At 39.9% G+C, this 26575-nt stretch overlaps 1 protein-coding gene across 2 annotated transcripts in view; it reads right to left on the bottom strand.

Moving 5' to 3' along the window:
- LOC149469839 (multidrug and toxin extrusion protein 2-like) overlaps positions 1–26575 on the bottom strand; it is a 76384-nt gene that overhangs the window by 6243 nt on the left and 43566 nt on the right. For both annotated transcript variants that reach the window (XM_089668437.1, XM_089668436.1), the window contains exons 10-15: positions 23298–23365; positions 10821–10929; positions 6554–6629; positions 2508–2577; positions 2280–2412; positions 729–823 (exon numbers count right to left, since the gene is read on the bottom strand). In XM_089668437.1, coding sequence (XP_089524563.1) covers positions 729–823; positions 2280–2412; positions 2508–2577; positions 6554–6629; positions 10821–10929; positions 23298–23365 — 551 coding nt within the window. The remainder of the gene's footprint in view (positions 1–728; positions 824–2279; positions 2413–2507; positions 2578–6553; positions 6630–10820; positions 10930–23297; positions 23366–26575) is intronic.

Below are 26575 nucleotides of genomic sequence, written 5' to 3'. Positions count from 1 at the left end.
GCAGCATAAAATGACCATCACATTTTGTTGTGTATGGGGCTACGTAGCCACAGACTGGTCAGGATGCCCAAGCTGATACATGTCCACCAACAAAAGTGCCTACCATGAGCATGTGAGCATCAGAACTGGACCACAGAGCAATAAAATAAAGAGGTCTGGTCTGATGACATTTTATTTTACATCATGTGGATGGCCTGGTGCACTGCTTACCTCGGGAAGAGATGGCACAAGGATGCAGTGCGAGAAGAAGGCAAGCCGGTGGAGGCAGTGTGATGCTTTGGGCAATGTTCTGCTGGGAAACCTTGAGTCCTGCCATTACATGGATGCAATTTGACACATAAACTTAAACATTGTTGCTGACCAAGTACACCCCTTCATGGAAACGGTAATCCCTGGTGGCAGTGGTCTCTTTCAGCAGGATATTGCACCTTGCTACACTACAAAAATGGTTCAAGAATGCTTTGAGGAAAACAATAACAAGTGCTAAGTGTTGACTTGGCCTCCAAACTCTCCAGATCTCAGTTAAGCATGGGAAACAAGTCAGATCTATGGAGGCCCCACATCACAACTTACAGAACTTAAAGGACCTGCTACTGACAGCTTGGTGTTAGATACAACAGCATACCTTTTGGAGGTCCAGTTGCATCCATGCCTCAACAGGTCAGGGCTGATTTGGCAGAGAAGGGGGTCCTTATATTAGCTATTAGGATACAAGAACACCTACATACCTCCTGACATGCTTTATTCCAGTCCATACGCAGAACGTAGACCACAAAAAAGGAAGCTTGCATAAACACAGGAAAGATTAGTCCAATCCACAGACCTACACAAAGAAAAAAATAGTATTAACTGAAATTTTTGAAACTGTAAAGTGTGTTATTTAACTGAAAATTAAGTCTTCATATGCTTAAATGGATATGGCCAATCTGCTCATGGCTTTTTTTTTTCAAATTCTTTATTTGGAATACAGCATTTTCCATCCTTAAAGAACTGCACAGTGAAACAAATACATCACAACCATGTCACAAATGGTGAATGTAGGTCAATAACATAGGTGTTGTCAAACATCTTAAGGTCCAGATGAAGATGAAGACTGAGAGTTGGCTCTTTAACAAGTTTCTGTTCTTTACAGAATAATGCAGGCCACAGATGGAGAGAAAACTGGCCGATTTGTCTTTAAAAAAACGAAAAATCGGTCGTTCAATTGGCAGACGTTACCAGGAAAAAAAAAAAAAAAACGGCCGATTTTCATCCCGTCTACAGCCGGCAAAAAGTGTGTCTGCAGAGAGCTCCGCTATTTCTTTGACAGTTCTTTGACATTTATAGCGGCTGCAACATTGTATCTATTTCGGATACAGATGTTTTTTATTCGGAAACAAATAGATACATTGTTGCAGCCGTTATAAATGTCAAAGAACTGTCAAAGAAATAGCGGAGCTCTCTGCAGGGACACTTTTTGCCAGACTGGAATTCTTCTTCTTCATCCTCTTCTTCTTCCTCTTCTTTCTTCTTTTTGTCTTCCACTTGCAGGTCACTGCTCATGATTTTTTATCGGTAAAAAGATCGGCCAATTTGCCCATCATTGCCGCGGCAATCGGCCGATCGGCAAAATCGGCTGATTTTTTTCAAACTTTACCGATAAAAAAAATCTGCCAAAATACCGAAAAACGGCCGACCTATTAACCCACTAAAGATCCAAAAATCGCCCGATTTTATTTTCGGCTGAAAAATTGGCCGATTTTTGACCCATCTATTTCCTGCATAAGTGCTACTAGTCAGCTGTCAGAAAACATTTACATGTCAAGTTTTACACTGTGTGATCAGATTATACAGCCCCAGCCTGTACTTGCTCTGGTTTTTGCTGTTAAAGCTGAACCCTGGCCCCAAAAATTCTCATTTAAATATATTCCTTAGCCACAGAGGATATAAACTCACATTGTATGCACTTTGTATGTACCAAACATCATATATTACCATACACAAGTTGCAGAGACATCATCACTGTGCTGCACATACAGTTTGCCTGCAGAGAACTACAAGAGGTGGGCAGATACAAGACCAGTCCTCTGCACAAAAAAGAGCAACAGGGACTGGTCTTTAATATAGAAACACAGTGGCAAAGTTTCAAGCAGGTTAACTATACAAGTCTGGAAGAAATACACAAAGTACACCAAGATTCAAGAAAGGATACACAAGCCTTTTATACATATTTAGATAATATTTGCTTATCCCAGAAATTAGCTTTAATCACTGTGTACTTTCATGTCTATTGTTCATACCTATTACTCCAAATTTTGCTGCAAACATCAGTGCTATTCCTATGGGTAAACCAACAAGGTAATACCCAACAGCATTTGTAATAGCACCAATCTTTTGCTTTCCAGTTCCTCGAAGTATGCCAGCACAGGTGCCCTAGAAGTAAACACCAATTGTGAATCATTAGAGTCAATAATGGACTACATTACATACATTTGAGATATATATAAAATAGATATTATAGTACTTACAGCTATAGCATCACACAGGTGAAATGGAACAAAGATGAGCATAAGTTGGGAAACCAGTGTTACAATCTCTCTAAAAGAAAAGGACATTAATTAGACATTAATTAGAGCAGAGTAGCCATGCATTTTGGATGGAACCTATACTGAAGAGACAAATCTGAATAAAAGACCTCAAATGGATATGAGCAGCCTTGATTCCAAAAATATTTTTTAGATTCACTGTGAGTGACATGCTGTTTAGGGAACACATATGTGCCCTTAGAATATTAGTAAGAGACTGCCTGCAATGCAATGATGAAAATAGGGCTGGCCAGGGAGGAACAAACTGTAAATGAGGGGGTTGTATTATGTGGCTGTGGAGTGCAGCGGGGTGCTGGTGGCTGTAGAGAGATGAGATGTGAGGGGGTGGAGTGAGATGGTCAGACTGATACCATGTGAAGCGGGTTATGCAGTTTTCAAATCAGATTAATCCTACAGCCTTTTCCTTTCCTGCATCCCTGATCTGCTTCTTCTCTTTTCAGACTCTTGCTGCACATTTGTCTCTTTCAGTCCCTCATGGCTCCTCTTGACCCCCTTTAGAACCTGCCAGTTTCCCCATGGGCTCCATCTCCTCTCGGATAGCTCCACCTTGATCATGTCACAAATCTATTAAGTTACCATCACTGCTAGAGGTATAGCAGTTGTCAGATTGTAATGAGCAGGGCAAGCAGAAGCACGTGTACTGCCCTATTGTGACCTCTGCTGCTGCTCATTCTGTCACTGCACTTAGAAGAACAAGATGAGCTGTGCCAGAGAACCCATATTCTGAGAAAAGGGAGGTGAGCCCAAGACAAGTGCAGCAGGAACCCTCTAAACAGCAAAGGAAACAGATGTTTTGTGTTATATAATAAAAGTGTAGTAGTGTGCTGCTCCTTAAGAAAAAAATTTACATATGATGAATTTCAAACTACAAAAATATAACCAAAGTCCTAAATATCAACACCATAGAAACAAATCAACAATAGGCCCTGGTTCACACTGAATGCCACTCTGAAATCACTTGAAGTAGCACAAATTTCAAAGTCGCAGGTCAATGCGATTTCAGGTGTAACTTGCCTGACATCTGTGTGACTTCATGCACAGATGTCTATGCAAGAAGCACCGGAAATCCCAAAAAATAGTGCAGGAACCTTTTTTTCAAATTGGTGTGGCACCACAAAGTCACAGTCACACTGATTTGAATGGTTCCATAGGCACAAATAGGGTATGACTTGTCATGTGATTTGTAACTGTCAAATTACATGACAAGTAGCACCAGTGTAAACCTGGGCTAAAGTGCATACATATACATAAATAGTGCCTCAAACATATAAAACACGTGTGCTGTGTTCTACTTCCGATCAAATGTCCCTCAAATGAAATAAATAAATACAAATATATATATATATATATATATATATATACTGCTCAAAAAATTAAAGAAACACTTTTTAATCAGAGTATAGCATCAAGTCAGTTAAACGCCTGGGATATTGATCTGGTCAGTTAAGTAGCAGAGGAGTTTGTTAGTCAGTTTCAGCTGCTTTGGTGTTAATGAAATTAACAACAGGTGCACTAGATGGGCAGCAATGAGACGACCCCCAAAACAGGAGCGATTTTACAGGTGGAGGCCACTGACATTTTTTTCCCTACTCATCTTTTCTGTCTGTTTTTCACTAGGTTTGCATTTGGCTAGGGTCAGTGTCACTACTGGTAGCATGAGGCGATACCTGGACCCTACAGAGGTTGCACAGGCAGTCAAACTCCTCCAGGATGGCACTTCAGTACGTGCCATTGCCAGAAGAATTGCTGTGTCTCCCAGCACAGTCTCAAGCATAGAGGAGATTCCAGGAGACAGGCAATTACTCTAGGAGAGCTGAACAGGGCCGTAGAAGGTTCTAAACCCATCAGGACCAGTATCTGCTGCTTTGTGCAAAGAGGAACAGGATGAGCATTGCCAGAGCCCTACAAAATGACCTCCAGCAGGCCACTGGTGTGAATGTCTCTGACCAATCAGAAACAGACTTCATGAGGGTGGCCGAGGGCCCAACATCCTCTAGCAGGCCCTGTGCTCACTGCCTGCCACCATAGAGCTCAATTGGCATTTGCTATTGAACACCAGAATTGGCAGGTCCGCCACTTGTGCCCTGTGCTTTTCATAGATGACAGCAGGTACACCCTGAGCACATGCGACAGATATGAAAGGGTGTGGAGAAGCCATGGAGAACATTATGTTGCCTGTAACATTGTTCAGCATGACCGTTTTGGTGGTGTGTCATTGATGGTCTGGGGAGGCATATCCATGGAGGGACGCACAGACCTCTACAGGATAGACAATGGCAAATTGATTGCCATTAGGTATCGGGAGAAAATCCTTGGACCCATTGTCAGACCCTATGCTGCTGAAGATGGTCCTGGGTTCCTCCTGGTGCACGACAATGCCCGGCCTCATGTGGCAAGAGAATGGCCCCCATGCTCACCTGACCTAAATCCAATAGAACATCTCTGGGATATCATGTTTTGGTCCATCCGACGATGCCAGGTTGCATCTCAGACTATCCAGGAGCTCAGTGATGCCCTGGTCCAGATCTGGGAAAAAACACCCCATGACACGATCCATCATCTCATTAGGAGCATACCCCGACGTACACAGGGATGCATACAAGAACATGGGGGCCATACAAACTACTGAGTACCATTTTGAGTTGTTGCAATGAGATTTCAGCAAAATGGACTAGCCTGCTGCATATTTTTTTCACTTTGATTTTCAAAAAATTCTTTGAATTCAGTCCTCTGTAGGTTGATAATCTTCATTTCCATCAAATGATGGGGCATCATTACGTTCCTAACACATTACCCAGTCCATATCAGTATAGATATCCAACATATTTTTCCCCATTGAGATCTAATGTGTTTTCAAAGTGTTCCTAGCAGTGAGTATATATAAATACAAACCTACAAAGCATAGGTCAAGTGCGCTTTGAATGTATAATCCACCAACTGACTGTTAGCACCCACTTCACTCATAAGGTCCCTTTAAGAGGCCAATTCCAAATGCCTCCACTTCCAATGTCACTCAAACATAAAATAGGGACAGACTCATAGCGCAACACATGTTGAAGATTAAAAGCATTTATTACAGTCCACATTGCACTCACATATATAATAAAAAAGTGCAGTGTATTAGAATGGTCAGCAGCCTGCTTCTCACCACTTCCAGTTTTTTGTCCTACCAGATGTGATGTCCCCAGCTCTGTCTGACAGCACATGTGTTTTTAGATAATTAGATAATTGAGGCACTAATATATATATATATATATATATATATATATATATATATATATATATATATATATATATATATATATGCACTTTATTGTTGATTGTTTATATAGCGTTGTTATTTAGGACTTTGGTTATATTATTGTAGTTTGAAATTCATCATATGTAATTTTTTTCTTAAAGGAGCAACACACTACTGCACTATTAGAATTTAGGTTTTTGAGTACACTACTGCCCGGTTGCAGCAGCTCCATACATTTTATGCACAAATAAGACACAATTTAATTTGACATAGCCGTGCATGAGTTTATTCAAATTTATTTTTTATTACAGGTACTTATATAGCACTGTCAATTTATACAGTGCTTTACATAAATACTGCACATTCACATCAGCCCCTAACCATCAAGGGGCATACAATCTAAGGTCCCTAACTTACATTCATACATACACATACTAGGGCCAATTTAGACAGGATCACCCACCAGCATGTCTCTGGAGTGTGGGAGGAAAACGGAGTACCTGAAGGAAACCCATGCAGGCAAAGGGAGAGCATGCAAACTCCAGGCAGGTGGTGCCGTGGTTTGGATTCTAACCAACAACCCTAGTACTTCCAGGCAGAAGTGCTAACCATTTAGCCACTGTGCTGTTCTGTGTTACTATGCCTTTGTTTTGGGTTTTTTGGGGTTTTGATTCTATAGATAAAAGAGCATCAAGAATTTAGCAAAAATAAAATTTACTCTACCCACCTGTCAGAGGTAAAAATATAAGCAATTACATCTTTCAGTCCAGCCAACAAACTACCAGACACCAGAGAGAAAAACACTAGGAGAAAGAAAAAAAAAAGTTGGGGCTAAAATGTAATATCACTTTTGGGATTTTCAAGGGTTAAAACTCTAGAGCTGTGTCCTCCTTTCACTAGTATTTTTTTGCGTTTTTTACACTCTTTTTACAGTTCTCCATGCAGGTCAGTCATTGGTCTCAAATCCTGTTACCTATGCCTGAGGTTGTGATACACTCTAACATACAGTATAGGGGATGAATATCTAAACTGCAAAAAATAAAGGATATGCTACAGTTAAAAGTGAGCCACCATGGGCTGCTCTAGGATCAGATTGCCTGTAGGCTGTGCATTCTGAATTGGCCTCTCACAGTAATCACTACGGCATCTGCTTTATTTACTGTAATGAGTATGCATCCAAAAATGTTTTTATGTTCTTTTGATTTTATATATAGAGATACTCAATGACAGACTGAGCACAACATGCTTTTTCAGCTTCTTAACATCTAATGTAATATAATCTTTAAAAGTAAGCAGACACCTACCTTGCATATTCAGTATACTGTTACATAAAGATTAGCACAATGATAATTATGGTAACTTAGTATAAACTATAAAAGTGGAGATTGTTTACAGTACACAATGTCTGTGTCCATTGCCTAACTGCATCTAAAAGTTTTTGTTTTTTTAGCTGAAAAAAGTTTTTACTAAAGTTAAAAAGACTGTTTGCTTTGCAAGTGAAATTGCACATTGCAAGGGAATTTCCCCAGAGCTTAGTGAATGTGGTACAATTTTACTTTGCAGTCTATTTGCCTTTAGTAAATCAACCCCAATGTGTAGATCATGATATGGAGATCTGTGATTTTTTTTTAGTACATTCAGCAGATTTAACTGCAACGTTTAAGTCTACATTCCTTTCCGCTAATCTGTTGCATAACCAGGATAATCGGATGCTTCAAAGAAAAGAGTACAGGGTGATGCAGAGGCAGACATGTGTATCTAATGATCCACTCTTTCTTCATTCCTACAACCCACCAATGTACAGTAAATGTCCATCTTTTTTTCAAGTCCTCTTTGAAACCTCTCTGGTCTTTTGGAAGGTATGTCAGAAAATTCTCTACAGGTTTCCTTTTTTAGTAAATGTTTTATTTAAAAGAGCATCAACATGAGAAATACATGGTTATCTTACATATAAATTTTAAATAAAAATACTTTTCACATTGGAAGTATGAGAGGTACAATTACCAAAGCTGAAAGTATTAAGATGTTAAAAACCTACCTGATTACACTGTTCAACAGGTAAAAAGTTTTGGGCATAAAATTAGCTAATCTTACATAATTTTGGGGTGCTGAAAACGAAAATGACCCTAAAAAATGTTGATTGGCTCTAGTTTCCATGATATATTCACCCATCTAATGACGTAAGCCATTCAAAATTATGATGCAACTTCAGCTGCATATTGCGCAATTGATACTGGTGACCAATAGAAAATTGCATGTATACTGAGATGATGCAATATTAGCCTTTAATTGCATCACTTCACTGCATAAAAGCTGCAGTATCTGTAGCTGATTGTAGTTCGACAGCGTCTTTACATTTCGTTTTATGCTTATATAGGCTACTCAGTAATGCCTTGAACTTGTGTGAATAAAGCAGATAATTTCTGCTATATCTGCGGTGAAATAACTTTTATCTCACAAAAAAGGAGGATAACAGGAATGATTAAGAAAGCCTACAACTTGTATTTTGGCTGCAAGATAGGAGACCAGGACAAGAGCTGGGCACCACATATATGCTGCAATTCTTGTGGGACGGCACTGGAGCAATGGTTGAATGGAAAAAAGGCATCTATGCCTTTCGCTGTGCCAATGATTTGGAGAGAGCCAACAGATCATGTTAGTAATTGTTACTTTTGTATGGTGCCTCCAATTGTAAAAGGGCTAAATAAGAAGAAAAAGTTATCTGTGCACTATCCAAATATTCCATCGGCAATACGTCCAGTTCCTCATGGAGAGGGGCTACCAATTCCTAAAGCACCAGAATCCTTCGTGGTTGAGTCAAGTGAGGAAGAACCTGAAGCGTGTAGTCACGTGCAGTTGTAAGAGATAGCCCTTTCCTCGAATACAAGAGAAAAGCCAAGAGAAGCAAAACCGACACAAACTGAAGACAAAACTAGTGAGAATCCTAAGTATTAAAATGATTCAACTTAGCTTATGGCTATAATTTTTCTTGGTAATCCTATGCAATATATTATGCCATTTAGGCTTTGTTATGTAGTCAATATCACTTGCTTTATATTTGTGGAAAGACATCTATCTATATAAATATTGTGCATTATGTAGTCATTACGCCTATAGTAGAAAACTTTCCGTTTACAGAAAAACTAGAGCCAATTGACAAATTTCATTGTTATATTTGAACTCAGAATCTGAAATTCATTAAGAAATGGATCCTTTTGTTTCCAAAACTGGCAAAAAATAAAAATTTGTTGAACAGTGTTATAGGATATGTGAACAGTAGAGTCAATTATCTCACAGTCGGTCATACTGTATCTGAGGCATCTGTACTGCTTTGCTGATATTAACTGGCAATCAAAGATTTAAGGGCCTGTGATAACATGCTCTGTGACTTCTTGTTCGGACTAAGCAAGAGTGTGGATCTCTCTGGTCGCCATCTCAAAGCAGAGTAGCATAAAAGAAAGCCAGCCAGTGGCATTAAAGAGACATACTCACTCAAAAAATTAGTTTTTTCTAATTAACGTACGTGCAGTGATTAAGGACTGAAGGTAAGCATTCGTTTGGGAGCATCTTGGGAAATCTAATTTGGTGCAAAAGGTGACAATTCAGCCCCATCCATCAGTCTGTGATGTCAAGAGAAGCAAGTTAGCCTAAAAGTTAGGTTTTTGATATTGGGGACTAGACTGACTGATTGAATGGGTGCAATCTCAAAGTTGGGATTTACAAAATGGAGGTCTTCTGGAAAAGAGATCTACAGTAGTTACCCTTAATGTGGGACCAATGACAGGGACCAATGCAGATTCGGTAAAGGACTGTCTAGTCAGGGCAGGCCTGCACGAGGAGCTGGTGCGAGGGCCTGTTCCCAATAGATGCACGGTTTCAGGTCTCATGGTTTTTTATTGAGTCTGGGAACTCAGTTTCCCCCTTTGCTTTAAGAAGCATGAGGAGGAATCTGTTGAGTCTGGTCTTTCTCTCTGCTAAAACGTATCCCAAAAACCATGCTCACAGATCTGGTGGAAAACTTGTAGAATTAATGGGTAATGTTTGAAATAGGTATAGTAGGTGCAGTAAGATGTTCATTTTCATGACACGGTTTTGTCCAAGCCATATCAATGCTTCTTTGTCCCAGCACTGCAAGTCTTCTTTTATAGTCTTGGCTAAGGTTCTCAATTCAAGTTAAAAAAACTTGTTTAAGGATGGAAGAGAACCAACTGAATGCAAAGTTTCCTCAGATTTGGTCCTGTAAGCTATCAGAGGTGGCTATATTCCTAATTTCTGATTTGGAAGAATAGAGACTACTTGGAAGATGAGAAAGAAAAGGAAGCTGTCAGGGTAATTCCCTGAAGTCCAGATGTGCCCTGATATTGTGTAGAGGGAGTTCAAGGGCAAGTATAAAGATGAAAGGTGATAGAAGGCAGCCTTGCCTTATCCCCTTAAAAATAGTAAGGGAGTTAGAGATAGTCTCGTTAACTTTGTTGCCAGTGTTAAGTAGAGGGCAGCGATCCAGTTTTTGCATACAATTTTCCCATACCAATATGTGCCAAAGTGGATAAATAATTTCCAAACTGACTTCTGTCAAATGCTTTCTCAGCATCAGCGAACAGAAGAATAAGTGGAATATGTTATATCTCAGTGAAATGAGTGGCGGTGAGGACCTGTTGGGTGTAACAAAGATGCAATGATTGCTGAATAGAATGAATGGTTCTTCACAAGATCACTTGTTGGCTCAAGTAGCTTTCTCTTTCTGAAAAAAGCATGCATGGAATGATGTCAGAACTCCTAATCTGCAGATTGATTCCAGATCAATAACTAAATAAGTCAGCTGATCAGCATAACAAACAGGCATCCAGGATTCTCAGCAGGCATCATCAATGGTAGCCTACACATTTCTTTTCTGGCAGGTGTCCTTTAAATAAACTTTAGAGTTATAAACAAATAAAAGTTTTTGTTGGGGTAACAATAAAGTGCATTATTGTAACAGTAAACATCTATCTTACCTATGCATATGAGGCTAACTTTACATGCGGTTTTTGCTTGCTCCACATTCCCAGCTCCTAATGCATTCCCTATTCTAACATTTGCTGCCACAGATAATCCAACTGCTACCTGTAAAAAAAAAAAAAAAAAAAAAAAAAAAAAGATGTCAATCCTTCTAGATGATATATTTTCTTAGTAACCCAGGTCATTATCAAAGCTATTTAGGCTTATCAAGTCAGTTTTCAAACACTTATGACAAATATATATACTGTTCCTTAATGCTCTTCTTTCTTCTATCCAAAGATATAAGAGGACTTATGCTAGCGGGACCAGATAACGGGTCTATAAGCAGACAAGTTCAGCAGACATTTAGGCCATTTATGAACCATGTTGGAATTTTTTGAGCAACAGACCACTTTCTTCTTCATAGATCAGTGGATTTTGTCTTACATTCAAATATTCAGGATTGCTTTCCAATTCATGTCTATATCCCACAGTTGTATCAGCCCACTACAGCAAAAATGCTCTCTCAGCCTGGTAGGGGGGGGGGGGGGGGGGGGGACACTGCATCTGAACCCTGTGGCAGTGGTTGAATTTTTTTTTCTTATGAGGGTGATGCAAGAAGGCATTGCAATTGTTTTTATACAAAGGTACAGCTAAACCTTCAAATGGATCAACCATAATATGTTAAAACACCTAATGTATAAATTGTATTATTCCAAAAAGGCACTAACCCACAAAGTTACTTCCTGTGAGCACTGTATTCCGCAAACAATGTTGTACCAAACTGCTCCCCTTCCCTCTGCTGCTGTCATCTTTAAATCAACGGGTCTAAGAATAAGAGTCCTGACATGTATGAAGCTATATACAGTGAGTAAAATAAGTATTGAACACATCACCATTTTTTCTAATTGATCACTTGCCGACTGGGCACTTTCACCTCATTCCTGCCCAGGCAAATTTTCAGCTTTCAGCACTGTTGCACTTTGAATGACAATTGCACGGTCATGCAACACTGTACCCATATGAAATTTTTATCATTTTTTTTTGAGACAGATAGAGCTTTCTTTTGATGGTATTTAATCACCACTGGGCTTTTCATGTTTTGATAAACAAACCAAAAGCTGAAAATTTTGAAAAAAAAAAAAGTTTTTTTCTTAGTTTCTGTTACAAAATTTTGTAAATGAATATTTTTTCTCCTTCACTGATCTGCGCTAATGAGGCTGCAGTGATGGGCATTGATAGGCTGTACTGATAGGCTGCATTGATGGGCACTGATGAGGAGGCACTGGTAGGTGACACTGATGGGCATTGACAGGCATCACTGGTGGGCATTCACAGATATCACTGATGGGCATTGAAAGGCAGTACTCATAGATGGCACTGATAGGCGGCACTGACTGACACGGATAGGCGGCACTGATTGGCATTACTCATAGGCGGCACTGATAGACGACACTGATAATTGGCACTGAAAGGCAGTTCAGATGGCCACTGATATGTGGCATTGATGTGCACTGACAGGTGACATTGATAGGCAATGACAAGTTGCATTGATGGACACTGACAGGTGGCACTGATGGGGCTACACTGATCACCAGGGCACTGATCATCAGTGCCCTGATGATCAGTGTAGACGTCCCGTCTGAGGAATGCCAATTACCGTCTCTCCTCTCCTTACGAGCTGTCAGCGTGACAGCTTGTGAGGAAAGAAATGCCGATAACCGGCATTTCCTTATTTACATGCAATCCGCTGTGACTGGACACAGCTGATCACATGACAGAGCGGAAGTCATCGGCTCTTTCCACTGATCGGTGACCCGCTGTGTCCCAGGGACACAGCGCACCACAGATCAGCATGCACATGCGGTTACAGTTGGAGGACGTCATATGATGTCCTCCCAGAACGAGAGAACCACCGCAGTCCCGTCATTTCCTTATATGGTGGGCGGGAGGTGGTTAAATACACACTGCTCAAAAAAATTAAAGGGACACTTTGAAAACACATCAGATCTCCATGAGGGAAAAATATCATGCTGGATATCTATACTGATATGGACTGGCCAATGTGTTAGGAACGTAAGGATTCCTCATCGTTTGATGGAAATGAAAATTATCAACCTACAGATGAATGAATTCAAAGACACCCCAAAAATCTAAGTGAAAAAATTATGCGGCAGGCTAGTCCATTTTGCTAAAATTTCATTGCAGAAACTCAAAATGGTACTCAGTAGTTTGTATGGCCCCCATGTGCTTATATGCATGCCTGACTATGTCGGGGCAAACTCTTAATGAGACGACAGATGGTGTCCTGGTGTTTTTCCTCCCACATCTGGACCAGGGCATCATTGAGCTTCTGGACAGTCTCAGGTACAACCTGGCAGTGTCGGATGGACCGAAACATAATATCCCAGAGGTGTTCTATTGGATTTAGGTCTGGCGAGCGTGAGGGCCATTCAATGGTATCATTTCCTTCATACTCCAGGAACTGCCTGCATGGTTTCGCTACATGAGGCCGGGCATTGTCATGCACTAGGAGAAACCCAGGACCATCTGCACCAGCATAGGGTCTTACAATGAGTCCAAGGATTTCATCCCAATACTTAATGGCAGACAGGGTGCCATTGTCCAGCCTGTAGAGGTCTGTGCCCCCCCCTCGTGGATATGCCTCCCCACACCATCACTGACCCACCACCAAAACGGACATACTGAACAATGTTACAGGCATCATAACTTTCTCCACTGCTTCTCCAGACCCATTCACATCTGTCAAATGTGCTCAGGGTGTACCTGCTGTCGTCTATGAAAAGCACAGCGCACCAGTGGCGGACCTGCCAATTCTGGTGTTCAATGGCAAATGCCAATCGAGCTCTATAGTGCCATGGAAGTGAGCATAGGGCCCACTAGAGGACGTCGGGCCCTCGGGCCACCCTCATGAAGTCCGTTTCTGATTGGTCAGAGACATTCACACCAGTGGCCTGCTGGAGGTCATTTTGTATGGCTCTGGCAGTGCCTATCCTGTTCCTCCTTGCTCAAAGGAGCAGATACCGGTCCTGATGATGGATTAAGGACCTTCTATGGTCCTGTCCAGCTCTCCCAGAAGTAACTGCCTGTCTCCTGGAATCTCCTCCATGCTCTTGAGACTGTGCTGGGAGACACAGCAAACCTTCTGGCAATGGCTCATATTGATGTGCCATCCTGGAGGAGTTGGACTCCCTGTGCAACCTCTGTAGGGTCCAGCTCATGCTACTGGTAGTGACACTGACCCTAGCCAAATGCAAAACTAGTGAAAACAGTCAGAAAAGATAAGTAGGGAAAAGTGCACATGTTGTTAAATTCATTAACACCAAAGTAGCTGAAACTGATTAACAACCCCCTCTGCTACTTAACTGACCAGATCAATATCCTAGGAGATTAACTGATTTGATGCTAAACTCTGTTAACAAGTGTTCCTTTAATTTTTTTGAGCATTTGTATTTCTAAGGGTGCTATTGACATGACATTTTCACCATGTCGGTAACAACCTGTACAATCCATACATACAAAGAAACCAAAACAAATGCATGTGACTAGTTTCTCCATACAGGTGACGTCTTCAAGCTGTCATTCCCAAAGGATTTTGTATGAAGTATGAAATAAATTTCAGTTAGTGTGTATAATACTTTTTCCCTGTGTCATTCTATTTTATCACACATAACTTATCAATTTATTTGTTTTGGTTTCTTTGTATGTATATATTGCATGGGTTGTTACCAATATGTGGTGAAAAGTTCATGTCAATAGCACCTTTAGAAATATATTTACCAAGAAAAATGGTGACGTGTTCAATACTTATTTTACCCGTCGTATATACCACAGAGGAGAACCAAAGAGTTCTTATGACAATGGTCATACCTGTGCTTAAAAGTGACAACTGTGTAGCAGGTGTAGCAGTGTAGCAACATTCGCCTTACATCTTTGCAGAAATAAGGTTAGGAGGAAAAATAAGTGGAATAATGTGTCAAGTGATCAAGAACCCAGGACAAGATGTCTTGCAGGCTTTACTCAATCCAAGATGCTAGAAGGGCATGGCCTGGTACATTGAGGAACAGGACACAGACTCGTGGCTCCCACTCCAACCGGCTCTATCGCGGTGCACACCGCAACTCTCCCCTCAAACACACATGGGCAAACGAAGCTGCAGTGTGGGTTGCCGACCTAGCGGGCCCCCTCAAGAAGGTGAAAATCGTCCGCTTTTTCACCAAATCTGGCTTACATAACCAGGGCTCTCCAGTCTCCAAGATGGAGCCAGACCGTTCTTCCAGACACCATTACACATTCACCTCAGGACTCTGAACATGGTTTGGTCCAGTCCAGAAGCCCCTCACCAACATCCCAGGGATCTAAAGAGGGATGGGACCTGGAGGCCTACATCAGGGCACTGCCCAACTGCCAGAATTTTGAGGCCTATGTGACTAGGCTGAAATCCTCTTATAAAGCAGAAGATCACGGATCACCATAAGAATCTGGGCAACAGATTGCAGGATGTGCAGTACACGGTAAAGGAGTCATTGACAAAGCTAAATACACATGATGCGATACTTCTTGAACACAACACTCAGATACAACAATTTTTCTATAGCCTAGATGACCAAGAAAACAGAAACCGCAGCAATAATATATGCGGTCTTCCTGAAACGGTGGAAACCAAAGATCTGGCTTCAGAGACTATAGCCATCTTTAACCAGCTTCTATAACAGCCAAAAGATTCCCCTATGGAACTTGATCGCATACACAGGGCCCTTGGTCCTCGCAATCTTAATCCAGCATTCCAAAATAGATGTTATTCGCACGATTTATTTCTACAAAGTTAAAGCAGATATCAAGCAAGCTGCCCGCTCCCAGGATTCCATTTATTTTAATGAAACACTGGTAATGCTTTGTCGGACCTTTCCAAACAAACGTTGGAGATGCGCAGAGCCCTGAAGCCGCTCACTGAAGCTCTACAGGCTAAACGGATTAAATACCATTGGGGCTTCCCATTTCAATTATCTGCCTCATCTGATTGTAAATCTGCAATCTTTCGCACTATGGGAGATCTTGCTAACTTTCTTGGGACTTTTGAATTGCCCCAAATAGCCATTCACGATTGGCCTCTCAAGACTGCAACTCCTGGGCTCCTGTTGAAGACCGGCAGGTAATCTCACCCCAAGAAGAAATGTGCCCGCTCTGCAACTTCTAAATCTCCAGCGGGTTGAAGCCGGCCTAAGACTTCTTCAGTTTACAATGTTTGCTGTTCTCAGCCCAACTGTTACTGTTTCTGCACCCAGTTCTTGAGGCATACGCCGGACTAACTTTTGTTTAAAACTGATGCTGCGTTACACATTTTTCTATCTTTTTTTTGTGTGTGTTTTGTTTTGGCACTAATAGTTATGCACCTATGTTTTTCCTGCATACTTATACTGATACCCTACTCTCGGAGTGGCCATGCGAGGGGATGGGGTTGGTTGCCCCCTCCACTCCCTTTATCGCCTCAATCATTTTGTTATATGCCGGTTGGGGCGTGTTGCACTGTGTGCAACCCATGTTCCCCACTTTAGGTTTTTCAGTGTTTTTTACGGTATTGATTTTGATGCTTAGCATAGTACTGTACTATAGAACCTTGAGTTTTGACCTTTCTCCCTCATCAGATGTGAGATATGTTGCATGAACTATTCAGGAGTTAGCTGTAACTCGATATGTTATTAAAAGGTCTTATGGTCATTCTTCCATATTGATTTTTTTTTCTCTTCTCTTTCTCTCCTATTTCCTACTGCCATTTCCATTTTATTGTTTTTTTTCTTTGTTTTGACTGGGCACGGGGACTCCCTACATATAGCTGCTCTTTTACCTGCTGTATATTTAATATGGCATCCTCCTTAATGTTAAAATGTCAACTGACCCTTGCCCACTCACTCCTTTATTTGACAATCCGGCTTTACCAGAGAGCAAAGGCATTTCGAGTTATGGCTCTTAGGACTGATGATCTTGGCCCACGGCACATTCTTTTTTTACATTCTACCTTAGGATCCTTTCGGCTTTCTGACAACAGAGTCTCTGGATTAATGGACTGGTTGACAACTTTATGCATATCTATATACTGTAAAACTATACATGACTCAAAACAGATAGATAGACTTTGAAAAACTCTGCCTTAGTACCGAAGTGCTCCGTCACTCACTGTCATAGAATATAACATTATTTTACACCACACTCACCAGGTTTTACCCACTTACTCTGGACTCTGGTCAAGGGATCTGCAAGTTATTTCCCCTGAAGACTTGCAAATGGCTTTTTTGTTTACCCACAAATCTTCCGTTTCTGCCTATGCTCAAGAGAAAATTTTAAATTGATCTCTAAAAGGTATTGAGATCCAGTATCTTTTCAAAGGATTTTCCCCTCTTCAACCGACATTTGCTGGCGCTGTCATGGTGGAAAAGGGACATACCTTCATATCTGGTGGGATTGTAATCAAATCCCTTCTCTACTCACATTTCTTCTATTAGCTGGAGACAGCTTATCTCTAAGTTATGGAAAACCACAACCACATCACCGCTAACTTTATGGGTGGATAACATTAATGATATCTAGCTGATGGAGGAAATGCACCCTAAGGAATCAGACAATTGGGAAAAACATAAGAAATTATGGTATATATGGTTACACTACTCTTCTTCGGATAAGCTCCACAATCAACTCCCTCACCTACAAGGTCCGAGTTGATTTCATCCTTTAACAGGTTACTCCCCAGTCTACCCCTTCTTCACTTTTTCATTTTGGTTTAGTTTGCAGTCCCCCTCATAAGGAGATTTATCGACCTTTGGTATTTTTTCCCCCTGATCTTTCCACTTAGGAGTCCTTATGCCCTGAATTGCCCCCCCCCCCCCCTTATCCCTAACCCCTTCCTCCCCGTTTTTTTTTTTCTTCTCTCTCTTCTCTCTTTCATTCCTTCTTCTCACCCTACTTCAAGTAGTTTATCATTTGAATTACATGATTGTATTATTTGCCTCTATGGTGATACAGGGGATTTACTTATCTTGACTAATAGCTGGAAGTTATTCGCTTTTTCAGTCCTCTTGAATTTGTATTGTTATTAATACTGTTCATGTTTTAGTATAAGAGCAGCTGTGATGTAATAAACGAATGACTCCTGTTTTTTATATTATTCTCACTGTTTATTCCCCTCCCCCTTTTTATTTTTCTGTACCCAAATTTCTATGTTTCAATAAAAATATTTTCAACACAAAAAGATGCTAGGGATTAGGCTGTACTCTAAAAGTATACCACCACAAATAACTTAAAAACTAACAGTAAACAGAACAAAGTAAACCCTTTTCTGAAAGATATTTTGAAGATACTGAGATACTGTTTTCTTTTAATAACTTTCCTACCAGACCTACATATAAAAATCATTTTTATTCTAGAAAATTACTCAGAATCCCCAAACATTACATATATATATATCAATAATCAGAGGCCCCAGAGAATAAAATGGTGTGTGGCAATTTTTTTATGTCACATGGTATTTGTGAAGCAATTTTTCAAACGCAATATTTTGGGAAAAAATACACTTCAACCACTTGCCCTCCAGAGGATTTACCCCCCTTCCTGACAAAGCTAATGTTTGCGATACAGCGCTGCACTGTACATAAATGAAATTTCTGTGCTTTTTTTCCCACAAATAGAGCTTTCTTTCAGTGGTATTTGATCACCTCTGCGTTTCTAATTTTTTGCACTATAAAAAAAGATCGACAATTTTGATTAAAAAAAAACTATATTTTGGACTTTTTGCTATTAAACATTTCCAGTTAAAAAAATTTAAAAATCTACTATCTTCATAAATTTAGGCCAAAATGTATTCTGCTACATGTCTTTGCTAAAAAAAAATCCCAATAAGTGTAAATTAATTGGTTTACGTGAAAGTTATAGCATCTACAAATGGCGGTAGACATGTTGTTTTGTATCTCTCTGCTGTGCAGAGAGATACAAAACATCATGCCCATGCTGACAGGAGAGAGACCTGTGTTGTCAGCTTTCCCAAACGATCACCGAGTGGTGGCGGGGAATTGCTGGCTGGGACCTGGTGATTGACATCTCTAGCCACCAATAGTGGAGCGGGTAGAACGGCACGCACGCACACTCGGAAATCCAAATCATGTATATATACACGTGATTGTACACAGCCCTGCTGCCTTGTAGCAGTACTTCTGCTATAGGGTGGAGTTAAAGTTGTTGATGAATTTTAAGGCAAAAAAACCACAATATATAACCCAAATTTTTGGTAAAATATAAAAGATTAGGTATTTAAGTCCCCTGACTCTATGCTTAATTCTTTTGTGTGGGGCAATATGCGTCATAAATTGTCATGGTGTGCTCTCAAAAATCCCACGCATCTGGGGGGGTACTGCGCTCCCTGATATTAATCTTTATTATTTGGCAGCCCAATTGTCATTTTTTTAATTTAAATAAGGGGGATAGAGATAGATACCTCGCATTGGTGTGCGCCCTGGCTTTTTCTTGGGTCGTTCACCCCTTCCAATTATTGTTGTGGGGAGTGCGGGACCCCATGATTGTGGGGGGCCAGAGGGGATTGCTGTATCACCATTGTAAGATTTGGTTGCTGGCCTTTAATAAGTTACAGCTTCCATATATCCAGGCCCATACTTCCCTGTGGGACAACCCGGACCTCCCTGAATTGCACACACTCCCTGATTTTCGATTGTGGATCAGTAGGGGGATTTTGTATGTCTCCCATGTGTTCACCGGTGCGGGTGTCAAACCATTTCAGGACCTTAAAATGGAATATGACCTCCCCAACTTCATGTTTTTTCGTTATCTCCAGCTCCATCACGCTCTGTGTGCTCAGTTTGGCGACTCCATTTTACAACTCAACTCCAACTGTCTTATGGATGCGGTTATGGGTATGGAGTCCAAGAAACTTACGTCCACATTCTATAATGCTCTACTTTCACCTTCTGCCCTTCTGCAGCAATATTGGCATACTAACTAAAAACCCATTGGGAGGTGGATGTGGGAGAGCTGGACGATGACATGTGGGAGGAGGTACTGTCCTCGACCAAGACAGTCTTCCCTAAACTATCAGATCGTCTCACTCAGCTATATATCATACATAGAACTTACTTAACACCAATCAGATTGTCTAAATACAGGCCACAGTATAGCCCACTCTGTCCTAAATGTGGGGAAACGGACAGTACTTTTTTCCATTTAATATGGTATTGTCCCCTCGTTTGGGGTTATTGGACTCAAGTGGTCCGGTTCCTCCATAATAAAATGGGCTCTCCCCTTACCCTCTGCCCTAAGCAGTGTCTACTCGGTCTTCTTCCTAGTTCAGAAACAGACAAATTTCAAACTCTTTTTCTGCAAGAGACACTGTTTGCGGCTAGATTATGGTAAGTGGTTGCAGGCGTTGCCGCCTACGTTTTCACAGTGGGTAGATGCGGTAAATAGTACTTTACCATACAAGGTTATCTATATACATAGAGGATGTCCTGCTAAATATCATAAAATTTGGGATAAGTGGCTTGATTCCACCTGTGATGAGGAGGAGGAGGAGGAATGATTATTCTCTGTAAAACTATTATGTTGGATGTTATTATGTTAGTCTTCCTTCCTTTGCCTGTGGCAAAGGATTTGCTACTTGTGTACCACTATATTCTTTTGTCAAATTGTTTTCACTGAATTTGTGATGTGACTACATGTCTTTTCCACTTAATAAAGAGTTTGCTTGATTAAAAAAAAAAAAAAATATATAAAATATTATGTAAGTAAATAGATACCTAACATGTCACGCTTTAAAATTGCGCACACTCGTAGAATGTCACCAAACTACTGTTCCTAAAAATCTCCATAGGTGACGCTTTAAAAAAAATTTCAGGTTACCAGTTTAGAGTTACAGAGGAAGTCTAGAACTAGAAATACTGCTCTCGCTAGAACGTGCACGGTGATACCTCACGTGTTGTGTGAACACCATTTAAATATGCGGGCGCAACCTATGCATGCTTTCGCCATTGCCCACGAGAACGGGGAGATGTGGACGCTTTAAAAAAAAAGTGGGTTTTTTTGTTTTTGCTTTTTTTTTTTTTTACACTGTCCCTTCAAATTTGTATCATTTTTTATTCTGATCACAAGAAATATAAACATCCCTTGTGATAGAAATAAAGCAAGACAGGTTCTCTTCATGGAGACATCTGGGGTTTATGAGACCCCATATCTCTCCTTTACCTGGAAAGCATAAGATTAAAAAAAAAAACAAAAACATTAATCTCAGGCTTTCCAGAAAAACAAATGTCAGTGTTTACATCTGCCAGAACTGAAAGCGACGTCCTCACGTCGCTTTTGGCCTCTCAGGATCATAGAGATTGTGGGGGACCATCTGGTCCACGGCCAGCAGTATGACAACCCAGTGGCATTGCTGGATTAGATCCTGGACATCCAGATCGCTTGGGACAGTCACAGAGAGGCATCAGTGGTTGGTAGGAGGGGACGTAAAAGCAATCCAGTGGCTTATTAGCCACTAGCTTGTCTTTTACACTGTAGGGAATCAATGGCTGGTATCATCCCACTATAACCACTGAAAGCTCAGGAGATCATATGACATCATATAGGACATCATATGATGTCCTACGGGCGACAACTGGTAGATATACAAAGTAGATATATAGTATATCTACAAAGTAGATATAAACCTAAACTAAATGACATCTAGTTTTTTTATCACTTTGTACCATAAATCAATATCGTTTTTCAAATAAAATATTGTTTTCGTCCATTTTAAATATCAGCACTGATGATTTCCTGCAGGCTCTTTACAGCGACCTCCTGTCTATATTTATTCATTCCAGAAACTGCTTCACATAATTTCTCAGGGTGAGTTTCTTGATGTTTGAAAATAGTGAACCTTGTTGTGCAATGGATTCTGGCAAGGCAGACAGCGTACCAAAACAAGAGCACAACTGAGTGATACAGCCTTGTCACCATGCAACAAGAAGTGACCACCCAAGCATCTTCATGCAAAGATTATCACGCATTATTTTAATGAAGAAAATTTAAAAAACGACTTTTGAAACTAAAAAGTGTTAAAGCTTAAGATGAAAATTTTAGATTTTAGTGATTGGGTTTACATGTACTGTAAAGACCCTACAACTCCAATGCCAATTCAGGATTTATAAAAATGGTTTATGAACTTTCTTCATGTTAACCCCTTCACGCCTAAGGGTAAAACAAATCTAAAGGCCTAAGCACAATTCTGCACCGTTGACATGTGATAGCAAAACCGTACATATCATCACAACTACTTTGCACATCCAGGTAGATTATACCTTGATTTTTTCAGGACAAATTGGTCTTTCATTTGGTGGTAAATAATAATGGATATCTCCTGATTTTTTTTTTATTATCAAAGGAAAACTGGCCAAAAATAGTAAAAAAAATCCTTTTTTCTTATTTAGCTATGTGTTTCTTGTTATGACCATAACCTACCACCAAAGAGCAACCCAAAATAAATTCTCCAGCTCTTGACGATCGCAGCGATACCATATATGTGTATGTTATTTGTTGTTTGTACCCGTAGTACAGGCCAGAAACCATAGTGCGCATTTTGTTTTTGTCTTTTTTTTTTTTTACCTAAAACACACTAACACTAACTGACACTGACATTAACACTAACTGACACTGATACCAATTTTTTTTTAAATCCTGACCTTGACCTTTGACCTTGACCCTGACCTAAACACTAACCCTGGCACTGAACTAGATCAAACCTTGATCTAGGTATTTTTTTTTATTTTTTATTTTATTTTTTTAATATTTATTTATTTATCTTTTTACAAACTTTTTTTTTCTTCTCTCTGACAGGAGTTCGAGAGATACAATGTATCTCTCTTCTCCATTCATAGAGAGAGAGAGAGAAAAAAAACAAGGGGGCCGGGCTGCACAGTGACTGATCACTGTGATAGCCAATCAGAGGCTATCACAGTGATCATGTGACCCGGGACCGGGAGTCCCGGGTCCCGATCGTTAGAACGGTACCCGGTGCTCTCAGTGACACCGCGGTCTCGGTGCTGGGAGCGCGCTCCCAACGCAAAGACAGGTACGCAAATATGCGGCCCCACGGAAAAAAGCCCAGGTCCGTGAGGCCGCATATTTGTGTTACGTCGGCGTCAATGGGTTAATCAGGGTACAAGCTTTTCTATTCCCGTAATCAATTGTGTCAAGGTTTTCATCATTACCTTTTTGTGCATTCACATTTGCAGTGCTCCGTTTCTGGGTACTGTTTCTAACTGTTAACCTTGAAGTGCATTAAATGATACTGGACATCTTACGATAAAAGAATCTAATACGTTTCTCAATTTTAGTGATAATAGTAGGTACTGAGGACAGAGGTGAAAACTATAATTAGTAATTTCTTGACCATTAGAAGCAGGTTCTTTTTAAATTTACCAATCAAGAACACTCACCATATAAGCTGATGTGGCCAGCTCCAGCATTATAGCTTGTGCACCCAGTTCAACAACACTTATAAGACCTACAGATTAAATATATAAAACATTACAACAGTCATTGTTATACACTGAAGCAATAAAAATATGTATAAATAAAGAACTACATTAAAAATGAATGCATCTAACCGATCATGCAATATATACAAAACACAGCATCAATAAGCATCTACTTTATACTGTGTCCCCATAATTGTATATTGTAACAGTTTTCCATTTCAATATTTTTATTTTCCAAAATGAAAATATAGAACATTTTTCCATAAACTGACCAGTTTTGTAACTTTTTTAAAGCTGAACTCCACGTCAAAAGCTAAATACTCAGCAAAATATACATGTATATGAAAACTGTTTTATTTCCCAAAAGATTAATAAAGCTCTCTAGCCAGTCTTGGAATCCAGGGACACTGAATTTTTTCATATGTTCCTGGAGATCAGATTTTATTTCAGGAATACAAAAAAAATATGTTTTTGCAAAGGATACCTTTCCTACATTTGTTTTATTTCGTGTTTATTTTTGTTTACTGAATTGTGTTACGGCAACCAATTTTATATTCATAATAAAGAGGAACTTAAAGCTGGCCATACATTGTACAATTTTCTTGTTCAATTTCCTTTAGATTTACCTTTAACTATGTAGTGCAAAGGCCTACCTGATAGCATCTAAATAGGGGGGTCAGGAGTTAAAGGCTGGTTCACCTTAAAATCACACAGGAACACACATTGCATTCCTGTGTATTCCCTTGCAGCACGATTTGGCAGGCCATTCAAATGAAATAGCTGCAAATCACACTGAAAAGCAAAAAGAGTAGTGCATGCACCAAATCACATGGTACCGTGATATCATGTGATCTGGTTCCCGCAATGTACCGCATTTAGAATCTATGTTTTATGTGCTGTTAACGTTTTGGCACCCCCTAGCAGATCATAAAGTCAGTGTGTTCTGAATGGAAAACACGCATGGAACATGGCTTTCCTGCACTGCATTCTACTGTGAACCGTTCCTAATGCAAATTTATTAAATTGTGTGTTTTTTATAAAGGCTCAATCACACCTTGTCCATTGATGTGCATTCATGTGCATTTTTCTGCATTGATCAATATAGGCTCAACGCAAGGACACATAAAAACAATTGTTCTCTGTGTGCCCTATTCACACCATACAGCTGATCAGCTTAAAATGCAGGGTGTCTGCATTTTTACAAAATTCACAACAATGTTTTAACATGTATGGCAGCATGTCTCAACACACTTTTCTGCATAGACATAATTGGAATGCTTGGTTATAAATGTTCAATAAAGTTTAAAAAAAAACACAGCAAATGTTTTGTGCTCTAAGGGTCCTTTCAGATGGAGTGGACCTATTTATCGGATCAGCTTGCTCAGCGTGGGATCTCTCCGCTGATCCCCGCTGAGCAATCGGATGACAGGTCTGTGTCTGCTCTGCCTCTAAGACCTAAGACTTTGCATACCCTTTGTTTTAATGCACCTGGAGTGTATTAGCAAAACTGACCATCTACTTTGGCTTTACATAAAAAAGATACTGTTTTATTTGTGATAGCATGTGTAAAGGAAATGTATAATGGCTCTGCAAATATTTCCTTTCCTAACACATTTTTTTAAAATAGAGTTTTTGTTTCAAATTTTGCATTTTTTTAATGTGACACTGATAAAAAAATAAAATAAAAAAAAGCAAAAAAATTAAATATTAGTGGTTAATAAAATAGAAATAAACAAAACATCTGCAGGATAATAGTTGGGAGAAAGAAGAAGAGGGAGTTAATTAGGGTCAACAGGGGTAAACTAAAACATACAGTCCTCAGCACAAATGAGTACATTCTAACAGATTTATCAGAAAATCTTTACTTTCCTCTCAGAATCAACATCTTCTGTGGAGCACTATACCGCAAAATACTCCCACAAATGGGGACACACCAAAAATTATTTCTCTTAAATTCATTCAAGACCATGTTGCAAAAATTAATACCCCAATGAAGGTCTTAAGAGCAAAGCTACATTTTAGACAACAAAATCCTAGTTAACAAGCATTCAACATACAAGTGAGTCTAATTATTCATTAAACAGGTGTCCAGCAGACAGTTGATTATAAAAGGGCATTACTTAAAGAAAACCCCTTCCCATTTCATGTTACCAACAATGGCACCACATGGAAGAGGAATGTCACAAGGCCGAGAAAGAAAATAATTTCTTTACACAAGAAAGCTGAAGGCTACAAGATCAGCAAAGCTTTACTTATCAATCAGAGTACTGTAGCAAAAGTGATACAAAAATGTAACAAAGATGGAACTGCAAGCATCTCAAAGAGAAGTCCAGGCCATTCACAGAAGTTAACACCTCGACAGGAGTGTATTCTGATGAGAAGGGTTGGAGAAAGTAGAAAGCCAAACTAGGGTGATTGTTTCCTGTGACACAATATGGAGTACACTGCATGGGTGTGTGATGGATTTGGTAAAATGCCTATTCTGTTTCCTGTTGAATATATATATATATATATATATATATATATATACATACACGCTATTTCTATAAGTTTTATAAATATTTACTTTTATACTTTAATACATATGTTGTGTGAATATTTTCTGCCTGCTGGGCTTTGTGGTACTATAAGAAATCCTTGCTTAAGAAATATCTGCTCACACACACAGACCCCCTCCCACCGTGTGATTTGGAAGACAAAAGAATGTTTTCCTAAAAAGATAAGGCCTGGAAGAAGATCACACCTATACCATGACGGAGATTGTTTTCGTGTGGAAATGACCAATCAAAGACTAATATAATGCTTATGCTGTTCTCACATGACTCTTGCATCATTCTTCATATATAAGCTCACTTTCTCATTATAATATACTAGAAGCATTCATAGACTGAACTTGTGTGTCAGCGTGAGTTTCTTCCAGTGTGCGCACATTCCAGAGGCTGGCCAGCATCATAAATTAGGACAGGAACAGATAAGCACTGGACGATTAGGTCCTCGACTAAATCAGGTGTCGTCCACGAAGAAAGCCTCACTTAAAGCCCATGCATATAAAGACCTGCCTAGAATTTGCTGAAGAAGAAGATTACTGGTACTCTGGAGTGATGAGAACGAGTTAAATGTGCCTACAGTGAAATATGGTGGTGGCAGTGTCCTTCTGTGGGACTGCATGAGTGCTGCTGGTGTCGGAGAGCTGCATTTAAGTGATGGTATCATGAATTCACATATGTACTGCTCTA

This window comes from Staurois parvus, unplaced genomic scaffold (genome assembly GCF_062004578.1).
Source record: "Staurois parvus isolate SC_StPar_1 unplaced genomic scaffold, SC_StPar_1.0 ptg000058l, whole genome shotgun sequence".
Classification (NCBI taxonomy): Eukaryota; Metazoa; Chordata; class Amphibia; order Anura; family Ranidae; genus Staurois; species Staurois parvus.
Note: the sequence above shows the minus strand (reverse complement) of the source record. Positions and strands in the feature narration are given on the sequence as shown.